At 38.8% G+C, this 15608-nt stretch overlaps 1 protein-coding gene across 1 annotated transcript in view; it reads left to right on the top strand.

Annotated features, from left to right (window-relative positions):
• The window catches only part of LOC127569598 (vang-like protein 1), a 36250-nt gene extending 21843 nt beyond the window's left edge, over positions 1–14407 (top strand). The window contains 5 exon segments of the mRNA XM_052014377.1: positions 7186–7319; positions 8019–8151; positions 9672–9889; positions 9892–9905; positions 10553–14407. Coding sequence (XP_051870337.1) covers positions 7186–7319; positions 8019–8151; positions 9672–9889; positions 9892–9905; positions 10553–10813 — 760 coding nt within the window. The 3' untranslated portion in view covers positions 10814–14407.
• Positions 14408–15608: the final 1201 nt, after the last annotated feature.

The raw sequence follows: 15608 nt of genomic DNA, 5'->3' as shown, positions 1-15608 counted from the left end.
TTCTTCCACTCTTCTAAATACCAAAGAATACAGGCTCAATCTACTCCAATTACTTGTATGGCAAACCATCGTCCCTGGAACCAGTGTAGTGAATCCTTGCTGCATTTCCTCTTTGGTAAATACATCTGTTGGGTAAGGAAACCAAAATTGTGCACAGTGTTCCAGATGCGGTCTCAGCAAAACTCTATTCAACTGCAATTAAATGCCTTGTTTCTGCAATCAACTCCTCTCATTATAAGGCTAACATAGTATTTGCCCTCCTAATTGCCTGCTGCATTTGCACTTAGCCTTCAGGACTTGTGTGCAGACACACCCAGGTCCTTTTGAACACCAGCAATACCCATCTCTTGCCATTGAATAAATAATCTGCTTTTCTATTACTTTCACCGAAATGGACGATTTCACATTTTTCAACATGATATTCCATTTGCTATGTTCTCTCCCACTCACTTGGTTTGTCCATATCTCCTGAAGCCTCTTTACATCCTCCTCTGAACTCTCAAATCCCCACCAGGTCAGCATCTTCGGCAAAATTGGAAATAAGACATTTGGCCTCAACCATATCATCGATACAGATTTTTGGGGCCAAAGCATAGCTTCCTTCAGTACCCCACTAAGTCACAGCCTGTCAACCCAAGGAGTATCTATTATTGCCACTCTTCTTTGTCTGATGGTCATTTCTCAATCCATGTCAGTATACTCCTGATTCTAGGTGCTCTAACCTTGTTGACCAACCTCCTATGTGGGATTTCTTCAAAGTCCCAATACATCACCCATCCACTGGTTCCTCCTTATCTAATCCACTGCCATATTCTCAATAAACTCCAGTAGATTTATTTGTAGGTAATTTACCTTTCATAAATCCACATTGACTCTGCTTGATCCTATTATTCTTTACAAGGTGTGTTTTTTTTTTTAACATCCCTTTCTCTCTCCTTTCTTAAACAGTGAGGTCACGTTTGCCACCATCCAACCCACGGGAACAATTCCAGAATCTAGGAGTGGACAACTAAAGTTACCTCCTTCAAAACTCTGGAATGTAGATCATCAGGTCCTTGCTGGTCTTTTCCTTTATATGGACCTATAAAAGTCCAATCATTTTCTCCTACTTAATAGAGTTCTTATCTGCTTTCAGTCTTCCACTTAGGCAGGCACCATTGGTTTTTGTTTTATTTCTTCAGTCAGACTTCCAGCCTGTTGGAACCTGCTCCTTATTGTAAGTTTATGAAGCTTTCCTTTAATTATTCAGGTTTAGGTCTTCTGTTAGTTTGTTTTGGCTGTTTGTCTCCTTCTGGTTTCAATTCTGCCATTTAATGTTCTGTACAGTTTCAGAAAGTTATTTTTTTCCTGTTCCTTTATGAATGTTTATCTATAATGTGTTCCGTTCTTAAAGGTTCTGATATGTGGACTGGCTTCATTCCGCTTTTGTTTTCAAACCTATGTACATCTAGTTTTATGGAGACACAAGAGACTACAGATGCTGGAACCTGGAGCAACAAAATCTGCTGGAGGAATTCAGCGGGTCGAGCAGCATAGGTCCTGATACAGGGTTTTGACCCAAATTGTCGACAATTCCCTTCCTCCCACAAATGCTGCTCAACCTGCTGAGTTCCTCCAGGAAAGTGTTTGTTGCTACATATAGTTTCATAATGTGGTTTACTGGCTACATTAGTTGTCAAAAAGCCCACCCATGCAAAAGTAAACAAGCTCAGTAAGTTAAGGAGAAAACAAAGTAGTGGAGTTATTCAGCAGGTCAGGCAGCATCTGCAATTTTTGACTTTCATTTATTGTAAATGTTGAAAATCTGAAATAAAAACAAAATAATGGAAGTGCTTATTATCTGAAATTGTTGAATTGTATTCAGTCCAGCTGTTATGTGCTTAAGTGGAATATGAGACTTCACTCTAGTTTGGGTTGAGCTTCATTAGCATAGGGCCAGGGAGTAATGAAGTGGGACAGGGAATTTATGTTCAGCAACTAAGATGAACGAATGTTTTCTGTATAGCAGTCACCTGACCTGTTTGGTCTCCCCAGTGTAGAGAAGACATAATGAACACCATATACTGTGTATTAAGTTGAAAGTAGTACAAATAAACTGCCACTTTGCCCAGGAAGAGTGTTTTGGGGTCCCATATGATGGGAAGGAAGGAGAAAAAAGGGCAAATGTTCCGCTACAGTTACATGGAAAGGTGCTTTGGGAAAGGGAGTGTATACTGGTGGAGAATATGAGGCCTAGAATTCCCTGAAGGGAATTGTCCATTTGGAATGCGAGAAGGGGAGGGGTGGGGAGTTGGAAGCGACTGAAACATCACAGTGGTCTGTTGATTGAGAAGGCTGGGAGATTGGAAAGTGAGGACAAAGGAAACGTGGCTTCTGGAGGGAAGAGAAGGTGTGAAAGCAAAAGTGCAGGAAATTAGTTGACAGGCTCTCCACCACATCCACTATGTTTAGGGGAATCATCAGTTGAGGGAAATGGGAGACAAATCAGAAGCAGTAGTGTAGTATGCAAGGTTAAATTGTGATGTGTATTCAACAGAAATGGAGAGACTTGGGGAGCAAAGTGGTGTCCTTCAGAGAAGGAGATGTAGCCACCTGAGTTGTGTGAATTGTTGGAATTTTAGTGGCTGAGGAGGGATAGAGTTCAGATGGACAATGTGAAGGTGAGAGAAAGGTGGAAATTAGCTGCATAGGTACTAGGTGAGAACAGGAAGCAGCAGCAATATAGTCATCAATATACTGTGGAAAAGAGGTAAGTGAAGGGAATTTAGTGGGGTGTTCTACATATCTTCAAAGAAATGGAAAAGCTTGAGCCCGTAGAATTTCCCAAATCAATGCCGTTTATTTGGAAGAATTGTTGTCACACTGAGAAACCTGTGATCCACACAAGTTCAGATATGTGGAGGAAGACAGTGGAAGGGGACAGGTTGGACCTCCTTTTTAAAGTAGTGGAAGACACCCAGCCTTTTGATTTGCATTGAGTCACCAGGGAAATCATAGGCATATTTCTTAAACTTCAGGGTCTCGTCAGCTCTCATTCCCTGTTTAACATTTTTAGGACTACAGACCAAATGCTGGAAGGTGGGCTTGGGACAGGGAGCTCATTTCAAACAGACCAAATGGCCTTCCTTGTCATAAATGTTTTGATTCTATGAAGTTCAGTGGGGTAGGTTAAAGGGAGTAGGATAGAAAACTTGACACAGATTGTTACACCTGCAGTTTGTAGTGGAAAAGACCCTGAAAGGGTTATAAACTGGAGGGATGGGTCCAGATGGTCGGGAATGCTGAAGGGTAGAGCTGGTCCACTCTGAATGGTGGCCACCTGTGCCCCAACAATTCTGATTGCTGAAAGACTTCAACATTTAAAATAAAACAGAAAATGTTGGGAACACCCAGCAGGTCAGGCTGCATCTGTCGGAAGAGTTTCAGCCACCTCTTCAACCTGAAACATTAACTTCCTTTCTCTTCCCACAGATGCTGCCTGAGCTGTATTTACAGCATTTGCTGTTTTTATTTTAGATTTCCAGCATCTGTAAGTTTTTTGTATTTTCAGCCTCCTGTACTGGTTGACTGGGGGCATCTGCTGGTAAAAATTCAGCATTGCAGTGCTGTAGCAAAACATGTTTTTAAAACCCTGGCATTTTGAGTGCAGCTCCTCTCCAGGTTACAACAGAGTTCCATTCCTGTGAACTGTTCATAACCTGTACAGTTTGCAAGTTGGAAATGTGGCTGTGAACAGAGTTCCCAGGCAGCAGAAGGCTGCAGCAGACAGCCAGTCCATCCTGTCAGTCTCCCAAATGCTCGTTCGTATGTATGGGCTGTACGTAAGTGGGTGTTCATAACCTGGGGAGGACCTGTACTACTTGGTATTTTGTGCAGTGACAGATGAAGCTATGGAATATTTGGATCTTTAGAATTAGTGGCTGAAAACATTTAATTAAATCACTTAATTGTCCAATCTTGAATAATTACCAAGTTTTTAAAAAATCCACAAATGGAAGTTTGAGGTACCCATGATATGGCAGAACTTGGCCAGAACCTTGAAGTTATGGATTATGAATTTTTTTTGTACAAGTTTAATTATAATGAAGACCTCTGATGTAAAGCAGCAATTGTTAATCAGCAGCTAAAAGTAGAAGCTGTTCAGTCCATGATATCAGTGCATTCTTGAATTTTAATAAGTTATTCTCTTGTATTTATGACCTCTTTAAATATATTGATTGTTAACCTAAAAGTGAATTTCCTTTTTATGCTGCAGGGCAGTGAATGCTGCCTCTTGTGGGAAGCAGTATGTGCATATTTTGTTCCGTCAGTTTTGTCGTCTTCATCCAGAATGTTTTAACTGCTGCTGCTGGACAGGTTGATAACAAACTTCTTGGATCTCATCCATTCTTTGTGTCTGCCTGGTCACTGCTACCCTTGAGAATATTACAAACATGCTTGTGCCCCATCTGACTTCCGCACACAACCTTCTAGCAGGAATTATTTGATTGCGATCAGAAGCAAAGCCCTGACCACAGGGCATCAAAGCAAGTCATTGCACCTGTGGCTAGAATCGAGTATATAACCTTGGGTTCTACTTTTGATTTATTAGGCATTGATTATTTTACCATTTCTTGTTTTAACACTTCATTTAGATCATTTATGGTCATTGTATGTCACTAGCACATGGCATACCTTTTATTATGGAACTTCCTATAGATCCATGCCTATGTTTCTTGCATCTCCAATTTTGAACCTCCAGTCTGCACACCATCCATTTCTCATTACTGAACGATCTTAATTAAAATTACAGATAATATTCCATATAACTGACCGTGGTGTACTTGCCCTGTACACTTCCTTTACTGTCCGCCTGCAATGTTAACATGTCCAGTCACACCAAGCTCCTTCAATGTCATTCCTCCATTGTCTAGCTCAGTGGGACTGCCCTTAGTTTGTTCTTGTTGCACCTGAACATTCCTGGCCGAAGCATCTTTAATGGCAGTTCCCAAGTTCTATGACTACTCGGGAACTACTTGAGCAATTCACTTTTGCTTCCTTCGTCACCATCCCTAAAACATCTTCATCAATACCTTACGTCACCTTTCTCTGTCCCTTGGCTGCGTGTGTCTTGTCAGGCTGTGTCAAATCTCTAGCCATGATTTTATCTTGTTCCTAAATCAGCTATTGTTTTACTAACCAACACAGGCTTCTCTACCCAGCCACTGCTTCCATGCCTCAAACTTGAAACTGTTGTTCTCCATCTGTACTGCAAGTACCACACCTTATCTGTTTTCAGTCCTACAAGTTCCTTAAAAATTCATCTGTCATTGAGCCTGGTCCATTACCTTATCATGTGTAGCATTTTGTCCGTAAGGCATTTTTTTTTATTTTTATGTTAGCAATTGCAGAGGCACTGGCATTCTGGAAATTGCTCAGTATCCCTTTACTTTCTCCACCCCTTTCTCATCTTCCTAAAATCCAGCTCTTTACCAAGCTTTAGGTCATCCTTCCAATAATTCAGTTCTATTGGTATTGGTTTATTATTGTCACGTACCGAGGTACAGTGAAAAACTTGTCTTTCGTACTGATCATACAGGTCAATTCATTACACAGTGCAGTTACATTGAGTTAGTACAGAGTGCGTTGATGTAATACAGGTAAAAACAATAACAGTACAGAGTAAAGTGTTACAGCTACAGAGAAAGTGCAGTGCAATAAGGTGCAAGGTCACAGCAAGCTAGATCGTGAGGTCATAGTCCATCTTATTGTATAAGGGAACCATTCAATAGTCTTATCACACTGGGGTAGAAGCTGTCCTTAAGTCTGGTGGTATGTGCCCTCAGGCTCCTGTATTTTCTACCTGATGGGAGAAGAGAGAATGTCCCGGGTGGGTGGGGTCTTTGATTATGCTGGCTGCTTCACCAAGACAGCGAGAGGTAAAGACAGAGTCCATGGAGGGGAGGCTGGTGTCTGTGATGCGCTGGGCTTTGTCCACAACTCTCTGCAGCTTCTTGCGGTCCTGGGCAGAGCAGTTGCCGTACCAAGCCGTGATACATCCAGATAGGATGCTTTTTATGGTGCATCTGTAAAAGTTGGTGAGAGTCAAAGGTCTATTTTAGCATTTGGAAGCATTGTTGGTAATTCTAACTGATGTGCATTATATGACTGCATTACAGTGGTTTTGATGAAGGGTCTTCGACCTGAAATGTTAATTAGTTTCTCTTTCTACAGATGCTGCTTGACGAGTTGAATTCTTCCAGAATATTTTTTGTTTCAGATTCCACCACATGCAGTTTTATTTGTTTTCTGATGATTAATTTGATCCATTCCATCATATCTAGAAATAGTAACTCTGATGAAGTGTCATTGACCTGGATCATTAATTCTGCCTCTGTCTCCACAGAAGCTGACTGACCTGCTGAGTATTTCTGTTGTGTTCTGTTTTTATATCAGTAATCTCTAGCTGCTCAGTTACCCAGTCAATTGCATTTGTCTGTCTTGGATTAAAATAGAGGGTTGGTAGGTGGTTGTTAGGGTAGTGGGTGGGTCAGGATGCTAAGGATACTAAATCTTAATATTTATCACTGAGCTAGAAATTGAGGCATAACCCTTTATTACCAGCACTGATGCTTAAAAGTGCAGGTTGAAATCTACCAATCATCCTCACAGATTTACACGGAATGATTTGACTGCTGGTTGAGAAGTTTGATTACAAACATCCTAATACAAGCTAAAGTGTATCCGAATAACTTCATTTTTAAGCTTTTATTTTAAGAACATTGAAGGTAGAACAGAGGATTGTGCACCTGTTGTAGTATAACTAAACAGCTATGTAATGCAGCAACTGCTGCTTGTTCCTAAAGATTTTGGAATTTTGTTTCAATATGTGAACTTTCTTCATCATGATTGGTATACATGACTGAAACTGAATTCTGAAGGCAAGTGTCTGGTTTTCCTAATATTCGGATCTTTTTTTATGATTCAATAAAATGTTTGGCCATGGAAAAAACCACTCTGAATTGCCCAAAAGGTGCTGAATCTAATCATCATGATTTGAATTGAGTCCTCTGCAATGTGAGCAAGAATGAGTTTTTTTTTAAAGTGCAATGTGGTAACAGAATATTCATTCTCCAAGGTAGGATCAGATTAGTTGTTTGTGTGTTCTGCATTCTTGCCTTCAGCTGCATTGTCTTGTGTTTGCAGTATTCAAAGGGCCGCACTTGTCATTCTGGAGAATTACTACAAGGATTTCACAGTCCATAATCCAGCACTCTTAACTGCTGCAAAATCTCGTGCCGCCAAACACATGGCTGGACTGAAAGTCTACAACGTGGATGGTGAGTCAGTATAGGAGTAATCCAGCCAGGAAGTGACCTACAGTTTAAAAAGGACAGAGGCAGAAGTAGGCCATCCAGCTTCTTGTTCCTCTTCTAGCAATATGATCATGACCAATCTTTTATCTCAGGCACTTTTTTGGATTAACTCCATATCTTGCATTTTCTTTAATATCTAAGAATCCATGTGTCTTAAATATACTCAGCAACCCATCCTCCACAGCCTCTTGGGTTGAGAATTCCAAAATAAATCAGTACTTTGCTGCACTCCCTCCATCACAAGTTTATCCTTCCTTCGGTCAGGAGACTAAAGCTGTACACAAACTCCAGATTTGGTTTCACCAGGGCTCTATAACATTGGAACAATAGATCTCTATTCTTGTCCTCTTGTAATTAAGATGATGTACAGTTTACGTACCCATTTGCTTGCTTTATCTGCATGCTAACTTTCAGTGTTCATGTAGAAGGCACACAGGTCCCTCTGACCACCTTTCAAACTCTCACCATTTTAAAAAGGTATTCTGCCCTTCTGTTTCTTTTTATTGAAGTGAAAGACCTTGCTTTTCCTAAAAGAACCTTGCATTTTATCGATGGTCTTGCCTGCTGTTATGTTCAGTAGTCTGCTAAACGTCAATATTAGTGCTTGAAGATGACCAGAATAAGCAGAGTTTATTTTATCCTAAGCAATTTAACTATTTCTAGGTCCTGGAAACAATGCTGCTGGGCAGTCTCGTGCAATGATTGCTGCTGCCGCAAGGAGGCGCGATTCAAGTCATAACGAGCTGTACTACGAAGAAGCTGAACACGATCGGAGGGTGAGAAAGCGGCGTGCAAGGTAATCAGTGTCAGAATATTAGGCTGTTTAGTCCCTTGAACCTGTCCTATCATTTAATGAGATCCAGTTTGACCTGACTTAACCACGTCTTTGTCTCATGTCTCAATAACTTTGGTTAACAAAAAAAGACCATGAATCTCAATGAATATAATCATCATATGATCATTTGCACATTGGTTCCAATCCTTTGCATGAAATGTTTCCAAATTTCACTCCTAAAAGACATTTCCACACCCTTTCTCCACTGGACTCTTAACCAGTGGAAATATTTCTCTTTTAAAATATGCTTGTAATTTAGAACCCTTTGGCCACGGGAAGGAAGACCTAACTGAAAGGTATGTGTGGAGAAAGGACAAAGACCCTGGAGGCCAAGTCTGAAAATGTTCAGACAGTTTGATCTGAAGATTTGGAAGATGCAGCATCTCTTAGCTGTAGTATAACCTCTGTTCCTTGTACTCCAATACACTGGATATAATGACAACATTCTGTTAGTTTGGATATGTTTTCTGTACTGTCCAAGGCAATTTGAGTAATCCATGCACATGGTCCTCCTCAACCTTCTCCCAGTTTCTTTGAGCTTCTACTTCCAGATTTTCACAATTTAAAATGTTTCCTTTCCTTCCAAGTCCAAACATAATAGCTTTGCATTTTCCCACGTCAAATTCCACTTGCGTCAATCTTGCCCAATAATTTAATCTTTTAATAACTCTTGTAATATTATGCTTCCCATCTACATTGCTTAGTGATATCAAGAACTTGGATATGTGACTTTCTAACATAACTGTGTTCTGAAATTGTCAAATGAGAATTGAAAGGATATCCTGTGAGCTAGTTGCATGTTTGTCTTTTATAAAGAGCTTCTTGATGAATTTCATGCAATTTTCATAACCTATGTGTTTAAAACTGAGAAATTACTGATAATTGCAATGTAACAGGTAAAATTCAGTCTCATTGGGTAATTAAAATGGGCAGTAGTAGTTCAGCAGCCAATATATAACCTGTATAGTTCTTCACACTTATCTTACAACATTGTCAAGGTTGATTTTTCACCCTCAAATTTCTTTTGTTCTCATTATGGCTTACAGGTCATTTTGATCACTGTTGCAAACAATTACAATCAAAATGTAACTTTTTTTTCAGATTTGCAATTCTTGTGGGAAGATTTGGAATTGTGTCCAAATTAACCAGTCTAGATGGGCTACAATATTCCAAAAGGATTCTATATTCATTGATTACAGAAGTTACAGAGCATTTAGCTAAAAATACTTTGAAGGTGGTTTTATGATTTCTTTATCTGTTTGTAATTGAACACTATGTAGTTGCTTATTTTAGCCAACACCCCTTTGAATGAGCCCGACATGCTGGTCGTAATTTCTAATGTAAATAGAAATGGTAGTATGTAGAGAAATGGTAGTATTTATAACTGCGTCACTTGAAATAGTGTGGAAGAAGGCAGCTCCTATCAGAGGGGAAAGTTGTAAAACTAATTACGTCTCATTTCGCTTGTGTTCATTTTTCAGGTTGGTGGTAGCAGTTGAAGAGGCTTTTACTCACATCAGGAGACTTCAGGATGATGAGCAGCAGAAAGCTCCTGGAGAAGTAATGGATCCTTTGAATGCTGCACAGTCCATCTTTCCTTCAATGGCGAGAGCATTACAGAAATATCTGCGTACTACCAGACAGCAGCACTACCACACCATGGAGAGCATCCCTGCAGCATCTGCATTTTGTGGTACCAACACATGACTCCAAAGGTATGTCTCATGCAAGTGATGCTGATCTGCACAAGATCAATATACCCAGAACACCACCTTTTGTAATACATGTTGCTTGGTCAAAATTAATAATTTGAGAAAAACTTAATTTGTCACTTTAAAAAAAAATTAAGTAGTTTTTAACAGAAGAGGATTGTAAATGGAGCAGTCACGTTCTATGTTTTGCAATGAAATCAATTAACTTTGTCAAAGCTGTCTGGATTCTATCCTGATTCATAGCTGTAGTTAAGAACTGGGATGGAATGATGGGGAAGGGAGTCCAATGAAAGATGAGGAAGAAAGTGCACATTTGGAAATTCTTCAAAGTTGTCTCATTTGCTGGAAATGTCACCATATTGAAAAGGATTACATTAAAAATATAGACTTTAACAGAAATTAAACTATTAACTTTAAAATTTTGGTATTTGAAGCTTCCCTCATCACAAGTTTTAAAATGGTTCTTGATACCTGAGAAGTTATCAGAATTAATGATTTTTTAACAGTATTGACAGAGGGTTGAAAGGATTATGTGTTTATTTAAATTTGATTTTTGTTGAAGCATGAAGCACGTTTCACTTTTTTGATTCATTCTTAATATTCTTTTTGTGCATTTCAGAACTTTCCTCACTGTCTTGTTTAATTTATAGGCCTTTTTGGAGCGTTACCTGAACCCTGGACCCACCCTCCAGTACGATAAGAACAGATGGTTGGCCAGTCAGTGGACTTTGAGTAGTGAAGAGGCGGTAACCAATGGGCTGAAGGATGGCTTGATTTTCACACTGAAATGTCTTGACTTCAGTCTGATAGTGGTAGTGAAAAAAATCCCTTTCATCAAACTCTCTGAGGAGTTCATCGACCCAAAATCTCATAAGTTTGTGTTGCGTCTTCAGTCTGAGACATCGGTGTAAGCTGTTACTGCCAAGGACACATGGCAGATCAGTCAGATAATCCAACTGCACTTTGGATGGGGAAGGGTGTTTATCTTTTGACCATGTTTAGATTTTTTTCCCTAAATACTGGACACCTAAACTTTCTGGTATAAATCTTCAAGAAAATGTGCTCCACCTATCATGGGCTTGCCTATTTTGCCCCGATTGATGAGAACTGTATCAGCCTGCTTCCAGACACCAGCATAATAGCAGTGGACCTCTAGAAACCTGAACATTTTCCATTTTGAGAGAAGTGCACTGTCTTTCTACTTGTTTCTAGAGAAACTTTTTTTCTTTTCCATATAGACCATCTCACCCTCTAGAGAAAGTACTTTGGAAATCCTAAATATGTGTTTCTTGAGATTTGGGCCTTTCTTTAAGAAGACTGGTTACACTAGCTGTTAATGGCTAACTGTTCTGCAAATGAAGATGTAGATAGGTTCCATCTATCCAGTCCTAGTGTTCTAGGGAACCAGCTTTTCTCAGATAATATGCTTGGAAAATTTGGTTCAGGAATGTAGACTTGCACAGTGTAAGCATTGTTACAGAGTAGATAGTGTTTTATCCAATATGTGGAGTTTTTGTAGATGTATTGCCTTAGGCAGGTAATGTAAAGATAGGGAAAAACTTTCCAGACCCAACCACCAACCCGCGCCCTGCCCCCCCCCAAAAAAAAACAAAAATTGGAGATAATTTCAGCTAAATTGATTTAAGAGGGCTTGAGAAGTGCTTGAGGAAAGAAACACTAAGACGCGTTCATCTGGGACACTAGAGCACACTTGTACAGCAAAGAATGAGCATTAATTTTGTCTTTTGTGTATCTTTAAATCATGCACACTAAAATCAGTGTCACATATATTTCCAAAAGTTTGAGGCATGTAAAATACTCCAAATTTCATTTTGTCTAATATCTTGGGATCTGCCCAGTAGGAACTGCATTCTTTAACTGAGGACTCTTACTCATTTTCTTCACACTTTTACCTCTTGTAGTGCAATGCAGAATGTGCCCTGCTGGCTCACCTCTTGCCCACAATGCACTGCACTCCCACTTAAGGAATTTTTATACAGAAATATGTGCTGTCAGAATTCTGTTTGAGAAATAATTTACTTTTTACTTTTTTTAACGGTTGTGGCCTTTGAATTTTCTATTTTATTTTTTAACAGAACTTTGTTTTAAGCAATTTTTAAATTGACATTTCTCGTGTAAAGAATGTTTTATCAGATCAGGAGCAGAGTACAGTATTTGTTCAATGTGTATATCAGACCGAGCCAAGCAACCATCTAAACGTTTGTCAACTTACTGTTTGCAAAGAAAATGATTTTGGCTTGTTTTTCCCAAAGCCAAATGTCATCTGACAATGAATTTACTAATTGATCTTACAGCAAGGTTTGATTTGTGGTTTCAGTTTTAATATCCTTTTGACTTTGCCCTAAAGTTAATTTTTCATTACAGAACTTCACATATTGATTGATGGGATGTGTCAGGACATCTTCCTCTGTCTCCTTGTTCAGTTTCCTTCAATGGTTTTAATTGGAGAATAATTAGTACAAATGCAGAATGGCAATGGGTAGGGTAAATACCACCAGACTGGTAGCCCAGTAGCTCTAAGTGCAGTAAGCTCTTTAGCTTGAAGATATCAGAGCCACCTATCAATCTAAATGGTTCCATTTGGTTGATCTGCGTCAGCTTTCAGTTCGACTGCTGGATGAAGCATTGCGTAAAAGCTTGCTCCCTATTTGAGATGGAAATTAGAACTGACAGGAACTGATTCATACTTCCATAATGTAGTTAACCACAAAATTCTGTTGACAGTGCCCATGGTGGGTATGTGGGCAGACCAGTACATTGCCACTTTTATTCCAACTGTGCAATATACAGTGATGGAAGGACCTGAGCAAATGGGCTATGAATTTGATGATGACTTTGAGTTACTTGTCTGTGAAATATTATTAATCTATATTAATAATATAATCTATATTAATCAGAAGGAAAAATTCTCCAGGGAGCCAGGCATATTGACAATGAAACAGGAACTGATGAAACCTAGTATAGCAGTCAAGGACTTGTCAGCTAGATGTAGCCTTAATGAGTTGCTGAATAAATTTCAGTTCTCTAACCCAAAACAATGACTGGAAGGACATTTGGACACAGGTTCTTAACATTCTTTAAATACAGAAGCTGTGTAATTGTTGAGTCCTGAGTAGCTGCTCTAATACCATGCAGATGGGAAATGCTTTTCTTTATGCATTATCTGTACTGTCACTACCTCAAATTTCATGTACATTCCTTTAAAACGAAACCTCGGAGATGCAAGAAAACAAACACCAATGCTAGCTAAACATTTCATGCAAAAACTTTGGGTCCAATTGTTTGAATTAAACTTTTTTTTTACTATACATATGAAGAACATAAGCTTTAGTATTTAGATTTGTGTGATTAAAATGTCCCTTGGTTCTGCTGGAAATATTGAGGCATGCAGGTCCCACTCTGAGTACTGTAAATCCGGTGTGATCCTTGAGGGAGCATGCTCCATAGAACAGTCTGTGATGCCTGTGCCATGCTTTTCCTTTTCATTTCTGGTTGTGATGTTCATTTACTAATGATGGCTTCACCTCCTGAGAATTCTAGGGTGCCACTTAGAAACCACTGCACCATTGCCAAAGATAGTCCTACTGCATCCCACCCTTTGAATTAACGGGGAGGAGAGGCCATAATCTAATGACTATTTCATTTCAAGGGAATTTATAAACAGAATATTTAATGGAAGCACCCACTAAGATTTCTTGAAAGCTTAAGAGGAAGACATCTATAGGAGTCTCCATCCTATTTGGTCTTTTCCTTTGAAAGTAAATGCCAATTTTCCATAGGAATTTATTGACATTTCCAGATTGAGTGAAGTCACCTGGGTTTTTCATTCTATGTCATATAAAGCTATTACATTTAGATGGCATTACAGTTCTCTATTCTGTTTATAGTCTGCAAGGATCAAAATGTTTTAACACTATAAAGATGGCCTCCATGATGAACAGGGATGTCACCACAAATGTTCATTTATGTTATGCAACTTGATTCCATGTGGTCTCAATATGAATGTAAAATGCATCAAGTACAGTTGTCACTGTAAAGCAAAAAAATTATTGGCCACCAAATTCTGGCAGCCAAGGTCATTGCTGTAAGATTGATTGGTAACTCACTTGAGATTTCTAGTCTTGTGAAAGTGTTATTGAATTGTCACTGTGTAACTACTGTTCACACCTAATTTTATACAAGAACTGATTTTTAGACAATTTCTATTGTATATCCAAGGACTGTAACCACCAGCTTCTGCACCTTGTACCGAAACAGAATTTGTGGATTTTAGGGACATTATTTGGAGTTACTGAATTTTTAATCCAATTGAATAGGTGCATGATAGACACTAACAATTGTGTGTGTATGTAGCCTTAGTAATTTATTTCTTTTTGGAATCATTCTCTAAATTTTACATTTTTGTAACAAATTGCAAAATGTTTTTTCCACACCAGGTTTTGTACATGAGTCTCCTGAAAATAAAGAGGAAAGCTAGAGCTGTCCTGCCTTGGTTTGTCAGTATAGTTCTTTTATTTAACTTGTTCTTGGGGTGTTGGCAACACTCTTGGGACATTGTTTCAAGCTGCATTTAATGTCAATATCTAATTGCCCTCAGTGTACCAGTAGTAGTCCCATAGTTGTGCAATATGTCAGTAACCGTTAACAATAGGAAATAAAACAGTGGAGCACTGGAGTTCTAGTGCATAGTAATGTAATACATTGTAGGTTTGTAGTGATGTCTAACTAGTGAAACTTGAAATGCACGCTTAGCATTGCAAGGTAATGTCAAGGAAAGATGAGATTCTCCAGGATCCAATGCCCAGAGACAATTAACCCAACTCGCTGGTTCAATCCTTTATTTTTAAAATAGTGTTTGCATCTCACTATATTCAAATGCCTTGAGTAATTCATGGGATGTGAAGTATAATGATATGAAAGTAAAATGGTGTGTCAGCAAAACTGCAGCCTCAAAGAAAAGAGGGCAAATTTTGCAAATTAGGACACATTCTAACTTTGGTATTATTAAAGAAAGGGATAATCTGTTATTTTAGACACTCTACATACTTCCCATAGAACTTCAGCAGCATTTTTTTTATGCCTTTCATTTAACAAGAGCCCGTGCACAATAGTGAATTTGAAAATAAAGCTATTTATTATGCAGTTTCCTGAACTGTAAGTAAGCCAGAACCTCTTCAGTCATGGGAACTTTCAGAGTCATGAGTGGGTCTATATTTGTAAATTCACCTACTGGCCTGAAAGTAAAGTTGTAATTGGTCACAATCTGTTTTAAATTAGATAATCTATGGATAATCAAATAATGCACAATTTTTATGTGTGGGAAGGTTTTGGAGAATGGGAGAGGAAACAAATTTATGTGCTGGATGTTCATAACAAAGACTGGAAATGTGAGCCTAAGTTTAATTGGAGGTTATCCAGTCATAACTGATCAGAGTATGAACTCTCAAACCCAGTGCAGCTTGGATTAAATCCATTTAAAAACCACTTGTTTAGAAGAGTTTTAGGCATGACCAGTAATAAATTGAGTTCAAATTCACTATTTTCTTTTATAAACTGTGCATCTGCCTTCTAATATAATTTGGCTGGGTCTCAATCCTTGATGTGATTGTCCTATACAACTGAAGCCTCATTCTTGCTCTGGCAATCAATCCTGAAATAAAAATAGAAGACCATGGCCCCAAGGAT

The sequence above is a fragment of the Pristis pectinata genome, chromosome 4, assembly GCF_009764475.1.
Source record: "Pristis pectinata isolate sPriPec2 chromosome 4, sPriPec2.1.pri, whole genome shotgun sequence".
NCBI classification, from domain to species: Eukaryota; Metazoa; Chordata; class Chondrichthyes; order Rhinopristiformes; family Pristidae; genus Pristis; species Pristis pectinata.
The sequence above is the reverse complement of the archived record's forward strand: the minus strand, read 5'-3'. Positions and strand labels throughout refer to the sequence as shown.